General features: G+C 42.4%; 2 protein-coding genes across 2 annotated transcripts; one reads left to right on the top strand and one right to left on the bottom strand.

Moving 5' to 3' along the window:
- The first annotated feature begins 3,749 nt into the window (after positions 1-3,749).
- LOC138013650 (uncharacterized) lies at positions 3,750-5,627 on the top strand. The gene has a single exon (XM_068860740.1). The coding sequence runs from the start codon at positions 3,750-3,752 to the stop codon at positions 5,625-5,627; it is 1,878 nt and encodes a 625-aa protein (XP_068716841.1).
- Positions 5,628-8,302: 2,675 nt separating this feature from the next.
- On the bottom strand, positions 8,303-9,651 carry LOC138059029 (uncharacterized). The gene has a single exon (XM_068904530.1). It carries the CDS (start codon positions 9,621-9,623, stop codon positions 8,811-8,813), a length of 813 nt encoding a protein of 270 aa, XP_068760631.1. The 5' UTR covers positions 9,624-9,651; the 3' UTR covers positions 8,303-8,810.
- Between the last annotated feature and the right edge of the window lie 9,709 nt (positions 9,652-19,360).

Here is a 19,360-nt window from a genome sequence, read left to right as displayed (position 1 = left end):
GCAAATTTAGACCCCTAAATTTGCCACACATTTGCTCAACTCGCAAACTCGAGTAAATCCATTTTTTCGTCCAGTGATATCATCAAGCTCACAACAAGCTCACAACTTGTCGCGCAACAAATGTGCTCGTGTACTAGCAAATCAACCAATCAACGCCCTGCATTTCTTCAATCCGCAACAAATGTTTTTGTTGCGGGTCAAGTTGATCACGCAAGGTGAAAAACGCGAAACAACGACCAAAAGTTGCAACGAAACAATGTTGCGCGCCAAGTTGAGGGTTTTTGTATCTCGTATTTCGCCGCCTTAAGGGTGCGTTTCTCTGGGATGATCCGAAAAAGGATCACATTTCGCCACTCAGAAAAGCTTTTGCCAAATCCCTTGGGAAGGACCGTCAAAATTTCACCTCCGTTTACTGGTTTTATGTCTTTCCTCTCTGTTTTTGACTTTACACTTTTATGAAAGGGAGCAGTAAATTTTGACTGACAGGCAGCCACACTTTATCAGCCAATCAGGAACGATACTTTCTCCGTCCGTGGAGGAACGGGGGTTTCGAAAATGTCGAGGGGTTGATTGCCGGCGGTTTCTCACTCCTCCTCGGCCTTTTTCCTATCGCGTTCTCGTTTGACTTCGGTCCAGGTTTTCACGCGGCCATATTTAAAAGTCAACGCGTCTAAAATTCGCAAAACCGCCTGCTACGTAGGCTGAAGTTCGTGTCGGTCAACTTGATTCGTGGAGAAGTGAAGAGGAATCGACGTAAATCCGTAAATCGTGGCTAACTTAACCGAACAACTGAAGGCAATAGAGCTAGCGAGGGGGCAAGCGGTTGAAATTATCAAAGACAAGTAGTTACAAACGAATACATAGTTAAGATGCTGATCATCGCAGTTATTAGGGACTTTTAAGATCTACGACGGCGACGCAGACGAAAACGTCACCTCAACATATAACTTAACATAATCCTAAGTCTCTCGCGATTATTCCATCTCGTTCAACTTCCGGCAATGTGGGCGAATTATCCTAAAACTAATTGGTATTATATCCAATTACAGCAATTGACCCACTTCAGTTAAAGTGCATATGACACAATTTTTTTTATTTGCTTGTTCAAAAGAGCTTTCAAAATGATGAAGAACGGCGTTTATTTTATTGTGATAGCTCTCTTGGTTGCCGAGTTATTCAAGATTTTGATTGATGCAACTATTCATACTTCATTAATATTCATTAGCGCTCGTGCGCATTATATAAGCATGAGTTAATTATTCATAGTTGTCAGTTTTGCCTAACTTTGGTTGGAACCGTGTCAAGATGACCGAACCCGGAGCGTCCGTCTGACGTGAACGTCCCGTCGAGCGCTCAGCGAGTTTTGCAACCCCTTCAAGGTTCTGTTCAGCAAACAACTCCGCCGTCTTCGTCTTTATCTCAGGCTGGTGCCGGGACAACATCGGGAACAACTGCGAGCGGCGAAAATGTGCTCCAGAGTTCTTCACTGGGAAACGCCGCGGGGACGAATGTGCCGGATAATTCGGCGGTGAGCCTTGAGGTATATGTCCGCTGCAATGTTTTCCTTTTGGTTTCGTATTGTATAGCTGGGGTTCGTCGGTATTATTTTTTTTTTTGGTTGCATCACGTTGCATTTTCTTGTTTATGTTTCCTTCCGGTTTCTCGGGAGCCGGTCTTAATTTTCGTGCTTCGAGCACGTGATTGTTAACTTATTCCTTTGGACTCGCCGCGGTTCGGTTCCTCAAATGTTGGGGGATAGGTTGTTGTTTTATATTGTGTTTTTCTGCTGTTGCTCTCGTTTATTCTTATGAATTAGGGTTTGCAATATTTGGGAGCTGTTTCTTATTTTTTGTTCGGGACGGGAAAAATTAGCTATGCCATTGACACCCTTTTTTCTTACTTGTCCCTTGGGAAGGGCGCGGGGCGTGTGGTCTCGGCCAGGGTTTGTTTCTGTTCTGAGCCACGAGGTGGCGTCAAAGGGAATAATAATGGAGAATTATTAAAAAAAAATGGTTAGGAGCGATTGTGCAGCATGTCTGCTCTGAGCCACGAGGTGGCGTAATAAAGGAAAAAACGGTCGAGGACCGATTGAGCAGTGTGTCTGCTTTGAGCCACGAGGTGGCATGGAAAAAAAAAAATAAAAGGGAAGAAAATGGTCGAGGACCATTTGAGCAGTGGGTATGCTCTGAGCCACGAGGTGGCGCGATAGAAAGTAATAAAAAAAAAAAAAAAGAAAACGGTCGAGGACCGATGAACAGGGCGTCTGGTCTGTTCGCGGAAATAGAAGGCGTTAGATCCATTTCAACCAGACCTCGTGGAGGAGAGGAGGTTATTTCGCTAGGTCACTTGGTGGCCGTGTGCTTTATTTTACGGGTTGTGAGAACTGATGCGAAGGTTCGTTGTAATTTTATGTTGGGAATTTGGAATTGCATCAGGGTATGAAATAATAAATTTAAAGGAAGAGGATATGTGATTTCGAAGGATACAGTCTCAGTGTAAAGTAGGGACTGGCTTAAGGATATCAAGGAGTTATATGGCGTTTTCTCCTTTTGTTAGGTTCCGAACACAACGGTCAGTTCACTCAAGAAGGAGTTGGATGAGTGGAAGAAGAAAATCGATTCATCGGCAATCGAGTGCGCGCTGTCTACTCTCCAAATGGTGATCTCGCGCCCAGCTGCTCTTTTTGATCCATATGCGGCGATCGCCGCCCTGGATGAAGTGGTTAATGTCACCAAGGAAAGAAAGGATGAAAGAGCTTTACGATTTGAAGTAGTGCTGAGGCAGTGCCGTCCTTTATTAGGCAACCCGTGCCTTCAACAGGTGTTAATAAAGTTGGTGGCGTCTAAGGATGAGGCCGAGGTGGCAAAGGTTATTTCCAAGGCAACTAAGCCGCACGCGGCAGTAAGTCAACCTTCGTTCACTGGACGGACGCGTAGGCCTCCAGCTCCATACCAAAGGCGTGGCTCCAATTACAGCCCCAGGCCGCCGTCGGCGAGAAAGTGCTGGGTGTGTGGAAAGGCGGGTCATATTTCGCGCTCTTGCCCAGATAAACGTTAAGATTGTGAAATCATTGGAAGTTTTCCTGTTCTGGAATGGAAATCGGGATTGTCTTGATATTTGTATTGACAATAATAAAGTGTAAAGACACTATTAAATATGTGATGTTTTATTTTTTTTCCTTTAGTCTGTGGTCTCGAGGTTGGGAGAATGACCCCACAAGCGTTTTGCCTTTAGGCATGCCCTTGAGCCCGATTACTCGGGCTACGGTGGTCATTTCCTCCGAACTCGGATTTGCAGTCTCCATTTAAGTACGTCCTTTTGATTCTCTTTTTTTTTTTTTGGTGTTTTGGTTCTAGCCTAAGTCAAAACGTCTCAAGGGAGATACGATGACCTTTATGCCGTTAGAGGCGGAGGAAAGAAGCAAGCATGGCAAAATCCGATGGTTGTCTTGGGAGGGTAATCCGAGTTCGGAGAAAATGACTTCAGAAGACGCTTGTTTAACCCATTTGCAAGGCATTGTTGCGGGGGAAACTCCCATCTTACGGGATCTGTTGCTTCGTGATCCGGACTCCTTTCGTTCGGGTCAACTTCGTACTCGAATTGAACTCTGGGAAAAAATTTTGGCCGGGTACGAACCTGCGAAGGATGTCTTGGAATGGTTGGAGCATGGGGTGGATGTCAAGAAGTTCATGAAGCCCTTTAAGGGAGCTTTTATGGGCATAAAGTATGAGAGTGCGGAACCCCCTACTATGATTTTCAAGAATCACTACTCCTGCAAACAGTTTTTGAAGTTTGTTACGGAAACAATTTTACAGCGTATTGAAACAGGGGCGATCCGTGTTTGGGGTAAAGTGGCTGAAGTGCCGCCGCCCCATCTCGTCCTTCCTATGACGATTGAACCGCAAAAGCCAAGGTTATGCATTGATGCCCGGTTTTTAAATTTGTGGATGGCAGACACTCCCTTTTCACTGGAAACGCTGGTTGGGGTGCCTCGCTTCGTGTATCCCAACTCCTACATGAGTAAGATTGATGACAAGTCTGGTTATGACCATATTTTGCTTTCTACTAGTTCTCAGCAGTTTTTTGGTATTGAGTGGCTGGGGTGGTGGCTTGTTGGAGTTACGCTTCCTTTTGGTTGGAAAAATTCTCCGTTTGTTTACCAGACTGTGGGTTTGGGTCCGACAAATTTTTTCAGGGGTTTGGGGGTCGCATGTTCTCTGTATATTGATGACCGTTTGAATGGGGAACTGTTTGCTGTGAAGGGGTTTTGGTCACGCCCATTGTCGGAGAGGACGTCGGAATACAGCTATCAATCTGCGGTGGCGGCTTTGTATATAGTCTGTTCGGTTCTTGTAAACCTCGGTTATTTTTTGGGCCTCTCCAAATGTGTTCTTGGGCCTGTAACTAGGATTTGTTATTTAGGCATGATAGTGGATTCTGTATCCCAGGCCTTTTGCATTCCTGAAGATAAGAAGATGAAGTTTGCTCAGCTACGCGAGCAGATACTTTTGCGTGAATCTACTATCCACTTGAAGTCTTTGCAGAGGCTAATGGGGAAGTGCAATTCATTCTCCTTGGCTTTCCCAGCGACTAAATTTTACATCAGAGAAATGGCGGCGTCAATCTCGCAGGCTTCCGGAGGTGGTGAGGTGAATTTCTCTCCGAATCTGAGAGAGGAAATTATGTTTTGGAGGTTCCTTGATAGTTGGGAAAAGGCGATTCGGTGGAGGAGTGAACGGCACGTAGCTATCTCCTTGACGTCAGATTCTTCGTCCTTCCGTTGGGGAGTTGGAATTCACCTTCCTTCCGGGACAATTTCTGTTGGTGACTACTGGGAAGAAACTGTTCGAAATGAGCATATTAATGTGAAGGAGATGTGGGCCGTCCTCAAGGGATTACAGTCACTTCCTGAAAGCGTTTCGGATTGCAGGATTGATGCTCAGGTAGACAGCATGGTTGTTCTCCACGCTTGGTCCGGCCGTGGGCCACGCTCTAGGAAGTTAACTCAGATCTCGCAATTGATTTTCCAGTTCTTGGTGGATAGGAACATGTCCCTAGAAATGTCTTTTGTTCCTTCTCACTTGAACGAGGCAGATTGGTTTTCCAGAAGATTGTCTTGCTCCGATGCCATGCTTTCTCCGAGGTCTTGGGAAATCGTCCAGCGTAGTTTTGGTGGAATTAATGGCCATGATCTTGATTTGATGTCGTTGGATTCCAACGTTCAACGTGACTGGAGTGGAAATCCGTTAAAGCACTTTACGCCCTACCCTACGCCAGGATCATCGGGTGTTAATGTTTTTAACCAAGACCTCTCTGTGTGTGATGGTGACCGCGTCAACGCCTACATTTTCCCGCCATTTGCATTGATTGGTCCTCTTTTGCGTTTCCTCATATCGGTAGATGCGGTTGTTACGGTGGTGGTACCATTGATGTCCCCATTACCCGGGTGGTGGCCGTTGTTAAATGCGGTGTCCAGCAACAATGTTTTGGTGGCCGAGAAGGGATCACTGGATGCGCTTCTTCTTCCGTCGAAGGATGGATTTAGACCTGGATCCTCTCCATATAGCCTCTGGGCATTTAGGATGGGAAAGAGCATGTCGTTACCAGCGTCAGACGAGATCATATAAAACTTTGAAGAGCCTCAAGGCCCCTGTCGATTTGTGTTCTATAAGGGAGCGGAAGAAAGTTTTGGTTGCTAAGCAGCAGGCTATTCCTTATCAAAAACAGAGAAGTGCTTTAGAGATGGAGTTTTTGCAGTTACTGGAAACCACCTCTAAGAGGGACATTTGTGCGGCTATACCAGACGACGTAGTAGACTTTTTGATCTGGAGAGATAATTTTGGCAAAACGGTGGTACACATGGTTGCTTGCCCGTTCTTTGGCGAGAACAGGGTTTCTTCTTGTGTTTGCCCTAAGCGTTTAGCATATGGCTCCGTTGACTCGATTATTGGAAAACTGAGGGCTATGTTTAATAAGTATGGGAGATCAGCAACAGATAGTCTTTTTCCGGGGATTGCCAACCCTGCAGCTTCACCATTGGTTAAGTCCTATTTATCAGCCGTCAGGGAGGAACAGCTCGGTGCAAGAGTCGTGCAGAAACAGGCTGAACCTTTTTTTTTGCAGGATTTGGTGCTTTTATCGTCAGAAATAACCAAGCGCTTGAACTCACATGTTCGCTCTTCGGTGCAGTTATTTGTTTTGGCAAGGGATCAGGCCTTTTTTAAGGTACAATTTTTTAGTGGTGACAGAGCTGGAGATCTTGGTCGAGTGAAAACAAAGGGGATTCTTTATTTCCCGGAAAAGAAGGCTCTACTCTTTAACCATACATTAACTAAGTCCCTCCGAGACGGAACCTCGAACGTTTTTGCCCTCAAGCGTCATCCAGATTCTACTATTTGCCCAGTTACCGCAGTGGAAGTTTACATTGCTGTATGCGACCTGTTAAAAATTTCTATCCGACAAGGATATTTGTTTAGACCCCTCAACCCATCTGGTGAAATTTTGCCGGCACCTTTTGAGTCGGCTACCGCTCAGGCACGGCTCTCGACGTATGTTCGCCGGATTCCAGCTTTTGTTAATCGGAACGTTACCTTACATGGTCTAAGGAGTGGTTGTGCAATTTCGTTGGCTATTTCCGGGGCGAAGCTTGATACGATCATGGATCACGTGGGATGGAAGTCCTCGTCGACAGCACGTCATTACATTAAGTTGAATCAGGTTCTTGGCCTTGGTGGAGCAGCGGATACCATGTCTTCGTTGGAGGTGGATTTAACAAAAGTTTACAAGCAGTATAATGACCTGCAAGGTTTTACCTTTGCTTTCTAAACATTAGGCTTACTTTCTTTCTGATATGGTGTGAATGTATACGCTGAATGCATGTTTCAAGGTGTAAAGCTGGACGATGTCTGATTGGCTCAGACTTTGGCGTTGTTACAGTTTGGTTTTCTTGTTTTGTTAGAGATAACTTTAGTGAATATTTACTGGAATGTTTTCTTCAGCTTGAATGTGCTATTTCGGTTTTCACTAATTCGTTTGGGGGTGTCCTGTCCAGTTAGCTCTGTAGAAATAATTTTAAATGTGTTGGCATCTTTTATAGTCGTGCTCGCATATTAGTGAGGGTTGGAAATTAGGGTGATTTTCGTTAAGGATGGGTGAGGTTGGGGATTTATTTTGGTTATGGGGATAAGCCAGCGAATTCCTCGGCGATAGTGAGGCGCAGTCTGGGGTGACTTTCCCATAACTAAATGCTAATGAGTATGCAGGAGGGATAATGAACTATTCATACTTCATTAATATTCATTAGCGCTCGTGCGCATTATATAAGCATGAGTTAATTATTCATAGTTGTCAGTTTTGCCTAACTTTGGTTGGAATCGACCCACCCACCCACCCCTGGCCCTCTGCTTACTCTATTAGCACTCTTCATGTTTTCCCCAGCGAGCTTGCTCGTCTGGGGTGACTTTCCCATAACTTAATGCTAATGAGTATGCAGGAGGGATAATGAACTAAGAGGACTTGTGACGTCACAGTGGACACAAAATGATGTAAAATCACAAAAAATGAAATATCTCTGAAGATGTTTTCTGTATAGAACTGAACCTTTTTACAGTTGTTATACTCACCACAAAGTTCGATGATATGGTCCACTGTGATGATTCCATGGCAACACAATGGGCTCCAAGCCCTCTCCATCCAAAGGGTAAGATCAGAGTCTCCCTCCCCAATAAGTGTTATTTGCTCTCGATGTTCATTCAGTGGGTGTGAGCGAATATGGACATTACACAGCACAAGCACGAGGAAGTCTGTTAGACTCTGGAGCAACAAAGAAGGAATTTTTCATTTCAGTAAGGTAGAGGTCTGGCAATGAGTGTGTCGCTATGGTGATATCATAATCACTATCACAATGTGTAGTTCTGCCAGCACATCACCCTGCAAAAGTTCAACCCTGCAGACTTAGAATTTGCAAAGATATTCTATATTTTGTGATTTTGCATAATTTTGTTTCCACTGTGACGTCACAAGTCCTCTAATTTGCATAAATCTAAATTTTGAATAACTCGGCAACCAAGAGTGCTATCACAATAAAATAAACGCCGTTCTTCATCATTTTGAAAGCTTTTTTGTCTGGAGGACAAAACATTATGATTGTTTTGCATTTGAAGGTTTGTTTCTCTCAGGGGAGAGAACAATCGTTGTTTTGGCCTCCAGATTGGGAATAACTGTCTTTTAATCGAACGACTTGATGACCATGGTCGAACAAGACCATCATACCTTGCAAGAACACAAAGTGACGTAATCAATGTTTTGACCGCAACTTCCATGAATACAATTTTATTTTAACACCACAAAATATTTCTTAAAAACATTTTAAGATTAAAATGTTTGCTAAAAACAAGTTTTGACATCAGCTAAACATTATTATCAAGTCGAAAGTGTTTTTGCGTTACAGTCTGTAAACGCTAAATTAAATTGCAAGCCTCTCATCAATTCGTCGAAGCATTTCAAAGAAAGACGTTGTTGCCGTGCCGTAAATATTAATTTGCTTTAAGAATTCAAATTCTCCCGTCAAGAATCGCTTGATCTCTTCGTAAACACCAAAAGGTAGGTTAATTTTGCCAAGATCTCCAGCGTACAGGAGCTCACCTTTGCAGTACCCGCTCTCGAGTTACTCCTTGTTCAGCCATGCTATTAGACAGTCGCTTTTTTCATTGCAGTTGAGCGGCCATCGGCATGTTAAACACGTTTTGACTTCAGCTAAACATCCTTATCAAGCCGAAAGTGTTTGGGCTTTACAGTCTATAAACGCTAAATTAAATTGCAAGACTCTCGAAGTTAAACAGGGATTCATCAATTCGTCGAAGCACTTCAAAGAAAGACTTTGTTGCCGTGTCGTAAATATGAAATTTCCTTAAGAATTCAAATTCTCCCGTAAAAAATCCCTCGATCTCTTCGTAAACACCAAAGGGTAGGATAATTTTGCCAAGATCTCTAGCGTACAGGAGCTCAGCTTTGCAGTACTCGCTCTCGAGATACTCCTTGTTCAGCCATGCTATTAGACAGTCGCTTTCTTCAATGGAGACCTTTAATGCGCCTTGCAGTTGAGCGGCCATCGGCATGTTGTCCTCGTCCAGCCATGTTTTATAGCCCAGGAATTTCAGGCCATTGACAAATGTGCGCATCAGAGGTTTGTCCTTCGACTTATGGCTAAGGAAGAAACAAAACTGCGGAGTGAACCTCGTATATTTAATCTTCTTAATCACCAAGGGCACAATATTAATTTCTAGGTATTCGAGGAGTTTCTCTGAGTGGGCTGTGACATCGTTTAATCGACGAAGCTCTTGGGAATTGACAAGGTCGTCTTCCATATCGAACGAAACCATTTCGTCGGCGCACGTAATGCTCAGATACTGGCATTTGACGACTTCTAATGTCCACGCGGAGGGTGGGCTGTACTTGAAGTTGGTTAGGCGTATTTCGATCGCTTTTTCAAGCTTGTAATCGAAGGTGAATCGAAGCCACCAAAATCCCGTCTTCTCATTTAGTCCATCATTTTCTTTGATTTCGATGTTATACTTTTTTAAGGTCGCTTGAATGGGCCTCGTTTGTACTCTGGCAAAGTCCATTTTGTCTTGAATGGAATATTTGGTAAGATTCTCGAAAAACCCGGAAGTAGGATTTCACAAACTCGTCCCCAGGGTTTCTCAGACGTGGCTTGTTCATGCTATTGTTATTGCGCATATGATTTGCGCATCTCGAAATACTGGGATTTCCTATTGGTGGTGTTTACGAAGAAGGGATACTTTTGCGCGGCTTAAAAATATGCGGAGGAAGCAGAGCTTAGGAAGTTTTATTTTATTTTATTTTATTTTATTTTATTTATTTCATTCATCACAAATACAACAAAATTACAACACAAAATAATAACATATAGGGAGTAGCTAAAACAGCTGCTTAATTGCCGTTGTTAGCATTTAATTATCAGTTAATTATAAATATTTAGAATAACAATAAATTAATAATTAATTAAATTACAATGACACTTACAATTGGAGTGGAAAATTATCCATCCATTTTTTTTTTTATAAAAGGTTACTAAATCGTTATTCTTAGTTGAAATATATTTTCCGTTTGATGGTTTGGACGCTCACCCTGTCGTGTCTTAATCGCGTATTGAAACCGATTCCAAAGGATTATAAAGCCACACCAGAAACACTCCGAATCTAATCAGCCATGCTTTTAATAATAACCATCCCATCACTCTTTGCACTGCTAGATACATCATGTAGGATGCACTGAACATACACTACATCCCTCCTTTTTCCGGAACACTACATGGGAAGCAAACATACTTAACAACTGCTAGAACAAATCAGAGCAAACTTAGTAACTGCATAGATAATGAAAACCTTGACTCTGCCTTGATAAATGCAATTTACAGTTACTAGTAAAGAAAGGAAATGACTCAACAATGTCCTAGCTAAACACAAACAGTTCTAATAAATCAAGTCATATCAAAGTCTTTAAACTTCGCCGGCAAATTCTTATGACGAACAGGTCTTGTGGGTGCAGCAATGTTTGCTTCTCCACAATCCGTCTTAAGGTCTGTAGGGTCTGGTCCCACTTCGACAGCGTTCTCTCCAGCAGGAGGATCAACAGCTTCAGCCTCATACTTTTTAAGGTGGGCTTTATTTCTTTCATACTGAACACCTTCAGGAGACTTGATAACAATACTGCTGTTATTCCTGCTTACAACGTCATACAGTTCTGGTGCAAATGGTGTCGACAACTTGTTCTGCCGCTCTTGTTTTACCAGGACTTTGTCACCTGGAACCAGATCTGAATACTCTGCATGCCTTTTTTCATCTGCATATAACTTAGCCTTTGCTTTCATCTCGCCGTCTCTGTCTCGCACTTCACTTGCTACATTATCTTCACGGAATTCAGGTAACTTGGTCCGAATTTTCCTTCTAAACAGCAGTTCAGCTGGACTCACTCCGGTGGTGGTGTGAGGAGTCGATCTGTATGCAATCAGATATTTGCAAACTTCTTCCTTCCACTGTTTTCCCTCAGCTTGTGCAATCCGCATTCTTTTTAGGAGAGATCGGTTCTGCCTTTCCACCTCCCCATTCGCCTGGGGCCATAATGGCGTGGTCTTTCTGTGTTCAATACCACAGTCTTCCAAATACTTCTCAAACTCATTTGAAACAAACTGCGGACCATTGTCACTGGTTATTGATAGTGGTAAACCATGGATCATGAAGATCCTCTCCAGACTCGCAATGATTTTCTCAGATGTCGTGGAACGCATAATCTCAATTTCATAATATCTGCTGAAATAATCAACTACGACCAACACAGAGTCGCCTGACGGTAAAGGACCTAGCAAGTCCAAGGCCAAGTCTTGCCAAGGACCTTGTGGCAAGGGGGTCGACTTGATTGGTTCAGGATGGGCGGGACTGCTCACTAGCTGGCACCCAAAACACGTTTTACAAAATTTTTCTGCCTCTTTGTCGATCCCGGGCCACCATACTTTTGATCTCAGCCTCTGCTTCATACTAACAATACCAGGATGTCCTTCGTGTGCTAACGTAAGAACTCTGGATCTCAACTTGCTAGGTATTACGATTCTGGTACCACGGAGGATAAGCTTGCCAATCACACACAGTTCACTGGCTACAGGTATGTACTGCTTGAGCTGGTCTTTCCTCCAAGTTCCCCCCGCTATACAATTCCGCAACTCACTTAGTTCATCTTCTGCTGATGCATCTTCAATCTCACGTGTCGTCATTGCGCGTGGAGTGGAGGTCACTGCTATAAATCTGATAAATTCATCTGATACTTTGTGCGCTACTGTTGAAACTGCTTGGTTCTCTTCTTGAAGTAAGCGTGATAGCGAATCTGCAATGTTCTGCTCTCCTGGTAGGTATTTTACTTTGAAACTGTATGGTTGTAACCTCAGAATCCACCGCTCAATTCTGGCACAGGGCTTTGATTTGTTTGAGTATATTGTCTCCAATGGTTTGTGATCTGTATATAGTGCAAATTCAATGCCGTACAGGTACACATGGAAGCGTTCGCACGCCCAAACAACTGCCAATGCCTCTTTCTCGGTTTGAGAATACCGTTTTTCCACGTCACTCAGACTTTTGCTGGCATAACTGATAACTCTCTTTCTTCCTTGTTGCTCTTGAACAAGTACAGCGCCAAGACCAACTGGGCTTGCATCAGCTATAATTAGTGTCCTGGCATCTTTGTTAAAATACCCAAGGGTTTCAGCACTTGCTAATCTGCTCTTCAGCTCATTGAATGCTTTTCTCTGTTCGTTTCCAAACTTGAAACAGACACCTTTCTTTGTCAGTCTACGCAAAGGTTCAGCTACTGTGGCAAAATCTGGGATGAACCGTGCATTGTAGTTAGCAAGTCCCAGGAAGCTCCTAACTTCTGATGCATTCTGCGGCTCTCTCGCCTCAACAATAGCTTTCACTTTCTCTTCGGTTGGACCAATGCCCTGGTTTGTTAGCATGAGTCCCATAAACACTAGTTTGGTCATGTGAAACTTACACTTTTCTGCATTAAGAGTTAAGTTCTTCTCTTTCAGTTTCTCTAAGACTCGCTTTAGTCTCTCGTCATGCTCCTTGGTAGTTTTGCCATGTACAATTATGTCATCAGAGATGTTAGCAACTCCCTCACAGTCACTAAGTGCTAGCTGGATAACATGCTGATACACTTCTGGGGCAGAGCTTATTCCAAACATAAGGCGCTTATATTGAAACAATCCACAGTGAGTGATAAAGGTAGTAATGCTACGGGAATCTGGATGGAGTTCCAATTGATGATACCCCCACTTCAAATCCAGCTTACTAAATACTGTGCTTTGGTTCAGGCTTTGTAGCACTTCGTCTACAGTAGGTATGGGGTAGCGTTCTCTGATTATGGCTTCGTTGGCTCTACGCATGTCCACGCATAGCCGAATTTCATCATTCTGTTTCGGCACCACTACTACCGGACTAACCCACGGTGTCGGGCCCTCTACTGGCTCGATAATATCCATATTTACAAGTTCCTCAACCTTCTTCTTCACCTTGTCGCGAAGGCTGAATGGAGTACGCCTGACTGGCTGGGCCACTGGAGGTACATCAGGATTAACATGTAACTTGACTTGATAGTCTTTCAACTTGCCTACACCATCAAATACTCCTTTGTAATCAGACATGATCACTTCTTTGGACTGCACTGTATAAACTGGAATTCCTAATTTCAACACACCTAGCTGCAACGCAGTTTCTCTTCCAAGTAGTGCTTCTCCTTCACCATCAATGACAACAAATTCAGCTTGAACCTCGCTCTCAGCTACTTTCGTCAACGCTGAAAATGTCCCCAAAACTTTTAATGGCTCCTTGCTTCCATACACATAAAGCTTCTTGTCACCCTTCTTGGATACACAGACAATCTTCTGTTGCTTTAGGTCATTCCATACACCTTTGTCTACAATGTTAGTGCTCGCCCCTGAATCAATCACCATTTTCACAACACATCCACCCACAATCACCTCCACTTTTCCAAGCTGTGACGATGATTCTACAGTGAATGCATACTCATCTTCCTCGTCATCATTTTCTGCCTGCATGTATCTCACTTTCCTCATCTCTTTTGGCTTCTTATCGCCTCTACGTTTATGTTCCTTTGTTCTGCATTGCGATGAGAAATGATCAGCACCACCACATGACCTGCAGGTTTTTCCTTTCGCAGGGCATTCCGGGTCTCGTCCGAAATGTCCTTTGTTGCCGCATCGGTAACACGTTTTGTTTCCAGGCTCACCCGATGTCTTCTTCCCTTTATGATGATGCTTGTTTGCGCTTGAGTCACGAACTTGATTCACAGTAGTGCTTTTACTCTTCATATTCTCCAGTTGAGCTTGCACAGCCTCAAATGATGCTGCAGTTTTAAGTAGAACTTCTAGGGTTAAAGTGTCACCTTTCTCAAGCAATTTCCGCCTTAAATCATGGGACGTACACCGCTGAACAACTTGATCTCGAATTTGATTATCCGCCTGATCACCGTAATCACAATCTTTCACAACTTGTCGTAACCTGGTCACGAACTGAGCCACCGTTTCACCCTCTCGTTGTTCCATACTTCGGAAAAGATGATTTTGGTACGTCGAATTTACCTTCGGAATGAAATATGCGTTCAACGCATCCACCGCTTTCTCATACTCGACTGCTGTGCCCGTATCAGCCAAAGTTTCGAAGATGTCTTGCACTTGTTCCCCGGCACAATGCAAAAGTAGAGCCCTTCTTTGTACTTTATTGTCAGCTTTATCTGCTTGGATGATGAGGCCCTTGCTGTCGGCATATAGCGAAAAACTTTTAATCCATCGTTGCCATCGCCGGCCAATGCTCGAAGGTTCGCCGTTCGGATCGAAGGGTTTTACACTTGTTAGTAGATCATCCACTTTTATAGAGGCCATAATTTAACTCTCACGACCTAAAAGATTATCCTCGTCGCCAGATGTCGTGTCTTAATCGCGTATTGAAACCGATTCCAAAGGATTATAAAGCCACACCAGAAACACTCCGAATCTAATCAGCCATGCTTTTAATAATAACCATCCCATCACTCTTTGCACTGCTAGATAGATCATGTAGGATGCACTGAACATACACTACACACTCTTCCTCCTGCAATCCCAAATATGTATTTTGCCAATTTAGTAAGGGGCAAGATAATACTGTAATTCCTATAATGATATCTTGTAAGCTTAAAAAACTAAGTTGCTTTGAAATAGCAAAATAGTACTTTTCAAAGCTTTTCCGAAATATATTTGAGTAGGGACAGTAAAAAAAGAGATGGTGTAATGTTTCTGATTCGTTGCTGCAACTGAAAAGTACACTTATCGTGCTCACCGTATAAAGTATCGAATTTAAGATATTATAATGAAAGGCTTTAACATAAGGTTCATAAGCTATAATGTGGAGAAGAGTGAAGGCAAGTTTCAAAACTTCCTCAGTTAAGTTGAAATATCGTTTTAGTTTCTGGACGGTATTTGGTAGTTCAGCTTTTTTACTAATTATCAAAGAATACTAATCCTTTGACTGCACTTTTTTATATCAAAAATATCATTTATGTAAATGAGAAAAGGATTACCTTTAGTGAACCTGTACTGCAATGTTTTTAAGTTAGAAGGTATTGAATGTCTAAGACCTGTCCATGTAAGAAAATTGACTCTCTCTATTTTATTTCTTATTGCTTCGAAAGATTCCACGTTGTCAAAATTTAATAAGAGATCACTGACCGTATTTTTTTGTTTGTTTTTTTTATTTATTTATTTATTTTTATTGAACACATAACAGAAGTATACATTACACTTGAATACCAATATACATATAAAAAAGAAAAAGAAAACAAACACAACTTATAATCTGCCAAAAGAGGCCGTACAAATTTCCGAGTTGTAGTAAGTCTTATAAAAAACAGGTTTTTCGTTTATTCTTATGTCTTTATGATTCCAAGTTATAGATAACCAGTATTTCTCGTCAGAAACGTGATCTCGGAATTCTGACCACCATTGCAAAAGCTCTCTATAGAAAATTGAGATTACTGAAAGATTTTTCATAGTATAATTGAAACCAAAAATTAAAGAACCCCCAACGTCCTTTACGAGGTACAACAAATAGGATTTCCATTTACTTTCGTTATCATTGAAAATTCGTTTCAACCAGGCTAGCCTTAGAGCTTTAACCATGCTGAGTATGTCTATCATTTTTATACCACCTCCTTCAATATTGTTAATTGCAGAGAGCCTTGTCACCTTGTCTTTCCCTTTCCATAAAACGAATATGTAGCAATAAAGATTATGTGTTCAACTTGTTTGATAGTATTTGCAGGAGTTGGAAGTAGCGAGGAAGTATAAACCAGTGTTGGAATAAGTAGAGATTTAATTATGGTGACTTTTCCATGAATGGAAAGTCCTCTAGAAGACCAGATATTTGTAAGTACCTTCATTTTGTCTAATTTATCCCGGAAGTTTTTTTTTTTTTTTAGCAAGTGTTTTTGGTATCCAAAAAGAAAATTAGGGGTAACCATGCATTTTTCTGAGACAAATAAGCTTCAATTTGGAAAAGAACGGTCATATATTGCTTTGTATTTTAGACCTTTTTACAAATATTGTTGATTAATTATCTTTGAAAAATGCGTGGTCACCCCCGATTTTCTTTTTGGATTTCAATTACACTTGTTAACATCTGCTTTTCCCGCACATTCATAAACCATACAAAATACTTTTGAATTAGTAGGCACCGTCCATCAGGGAGCTTACGAGAACACCATGAAACAATAGGGAGTTTAAGAAATGACGACGGTTACGGCAACGAAAACGTCATTCCAAAATATACCTTAGCGCTATCGCAAGAATTTCGCAATTTTTCGTATTGTTCACGTTGTACAATACGGGCAAACTATCCTGTAACGGGATGGCCACAAACGATTATTTAAAGTAAAGATAGCAAATAAATGATTCATTGTTCTGTGCTCACGTTGTTGCCAAAACTTAAAATTTGGTGATTTCACGTTGTTGTTTTGTGGAGTACGCTACGGCAAAGAAATGCACGGAAATTCGTGCTGCACGTGCAGCAGGAGTATTTCCCCATTTTTAACCAATAATATTCTTGCTTCGTGGCGTTGGTGTTGCCGTAGCCATCATCTTTGCTTTGCTATTGGCTCCGCACACCCCCCACGAGCATTTTACATTGTGGTAAAAAAAGAGGAAAGAAAGGAACTTTATTTTAAGTGTCTAATCTTCTAGCGCCGTAGAGCACTAATTGGGGACACAGTGTAAATTGAAATTTAACGCAAATCAAGTCAAATTTGGGTTTTTGAGGAGAGGGGAAAACCGGAGTACCCGGAGAAAACCTCTCGGTGCAGAGTAGAGAACCAACAAACTCAACACACATAATGACGCCGAGTCTGGGAATCGAACCCGGGCCACATTGGTGGGAGGCGAGTGCTCTCACCACTGCGCCATCCCTGGTACGTTTTCTTTCCCGCTCTCATTCTGAGGACGATGTGAATTGGCCAAATTTGACGTTTTGTGGAGGATGCGAACATACCAAATTTATTCCTAGAATGTTGATACACACTTTCCATGCGGAATGACCAGGAGCAATCACGAAATTATTATAAAGAAAGGAAATAGTATTTTTGGACAATGTTGTCATAGTCGTCGTCCTTGCTTAATTAAGCCCACTACTTACGTTTGTTGTCGTATTATTCCGCGTTAGGTCAAATGGTTCCTGCAGAGTGAATGGCACTGTACTGAAATCCTTGTCTTGAATGACCTCCAGTATTGTCTTAACATATTCGCAGTGGCTCGATCGAGAGTGCACTGGACTTCCGTGCGGGAGGTCGTGGCTTCGAATCCCCGGCCGGACCAACACTCAGGGTCTTTAAATAACTGAGGAGAAAATGCTGCCTTTGTAACTACATCTGCAAATGGTTTGACTTCCAAGGCTTCTCATCTTAACCACGTGAAATCCACACACTATTAGAAAAGAATGGGGACAGTGTTCCCGGTGTTGTGGTCTGACTTTTCCAGCATGTGGTCGATTGGCAGGAGTAGCTCGAAGGCCTGCTGTTTGAATGAGACCGTATATAACAGCCAGGAGTCAGGTTACTTAGCCAAGTGCTGGACCTTCACTCAAAAACACACTTCAGTCAAAATACTTCCATGAGTTCAGTTCGAATACTATCGAGCAGCTCGCTCTAACGCCCGCTATTTAATATATATTTTTCTTTTACCAGTTGATAGCATGTCAAAAGCGCGCCTTTCTACAATAAGCGGATCTTTATTTTTCTCATACCTTTTCACTGGCCCGAAACGTTTTGGTGAGCAGTACAAAAAGATCAAACACAGTCAAATTTTACTACCTATGGAGACTAGTCAGAAGGCCTGTTCGTTGCCAAGATAGCATTAACGATCAACCTGTGAGCTGCCGGTGCGTAAATTTCGGTGGGAAACAGCGAGGAGGAATGTTTAAGACGTCAAGCTTTGAGTATTAAGATCCAAGAGTACTTTATTGAGAAATCGATTCAAAGAGCCAGGGACTTTCCAATGGCCGTGTTTTCACGACAACCGTTGTTGACAACATTCCTGAAAGTGGTTTGTTTGCAGACTTCGTTATGCGACTTTAAAATGAGTGCCAACTCGAATAAGCTACCTGGTTTGGTGGCTTAAATTCCTGAGATTTGCCGACTCGCTTAACTTTAAGCGAGTTGGGAAAGGAACACTTTTCACGGAATTTTCAGTTGTTTCTCGCCAAGCGACCTGCAAAACCGTTCGTGAAAACACGGCCACTAACATCGGTGAGCCTTTAGAGATGTGATTGCATTAACCTCGCAAGCGAAATATCCTATTTTCCAGCTCAGAATAAACTCACTCGTCATGACCAGAGTTTCTTTTCACCTCTGCTTTTCTTATACATGAAAACTACCTACATGGCCAACAAGGCATAATTCGTTCTTTTGACTCGTATTCTGAACTCATAAAATTTTCAGTTAATGTGAATAAAAGAACAGAGAGTTTAAGAAAGGACAATCGTGTCACTGATGAAATGAAGAAATATAATCTTGCTGCACGTGAGCCAAGCATCTTTTTTTTCCTTACAGACTTAACTATTAGAGGGTAATGTGAAGTGCTAGTTTTCTACCCATACATACCCCATGTGAGCGTTAGCCCTACTGATGGAAATGGCCACTCTGACCAGGGTTGGAATTGAACCCACGACCTTCGGGTTAGATCACCGCTGCTCTGCCGACTGAGCTACAAGGTCAGAAGGGAACAGATCGTGCTACAAAACGGCATTGCCCGAAGCGGAAAATACCATAATACTCTTTGTTTGTCCACCCAAATTTTGCATAAGTATTGTTTCCAGTTTCTCTTGGGGCTTACAATGGTCCCAAGAGAAAACAACACCAATGCTTCAAATTTTGGGTAGACAATCAAAGATTATTATTGTATTTCCCGCTTCGGGCAATTGCAAAATAACTTAAACGTTTTGACGACAACGTGAGCATTTAACATTGAATCGTTCATTCTCTCTCTTTACTTCAAAACCGATCGTACCAATCCAGTATAACCTGGATACTGTGCACAGATTTTATCACGTGAACAAAATAGAACAATCGCGAATTACCTAACCCAGCGCAGTTATCTTTTGAAGGGAGTCTTCCATTTCCGTAGATGTAGAGATTTCTTAAAGAGTAGGGAGCTTAACTTAAGCAAGGCTGACGAAGACGACGGCTACGAGAGCACTTGGCGAGAGATAGTATTTCCCGTTGTTGGAATAACCTCGCGATTACTCCA

This window comes from Montipora capricornis, chromosome 8 (genome assembly GCF_036669925.1).
Source record: "Montipora capricornis isolate CH-2021 chromosome 8, ASM3666992v2, whole genome shotgun sequence".
Lineage (NCBI taxonomy): Eukaryota > Metazoa > Cnidaria > Anthozoa > Scleractinia > Acroporidae > Montipora > Montipora capricornis.
The sequence above is the reverse complement of the archived record's forward strand: the minus strand, read 5'-3'. Positions and strand labels throughout refer to the sequence as shown.

Excerpts from the sequence above, each read along its gene's own strand:
- LOC138013650 (XM_068860740.1), top strand. The coding sequence starts at position 3,750 with ATGATTTTCAAGAATCACTACTCCTGCAAACAGTTTTTGAAGTTTGTT.
- LOC138059029 (XM_068904530.1), bottom strand. The coding sequence starts at position 9,623 with ATGGACTTTGCCAGAGTACAAACGAGGCCCATTCAAGCGACCTTAAAA.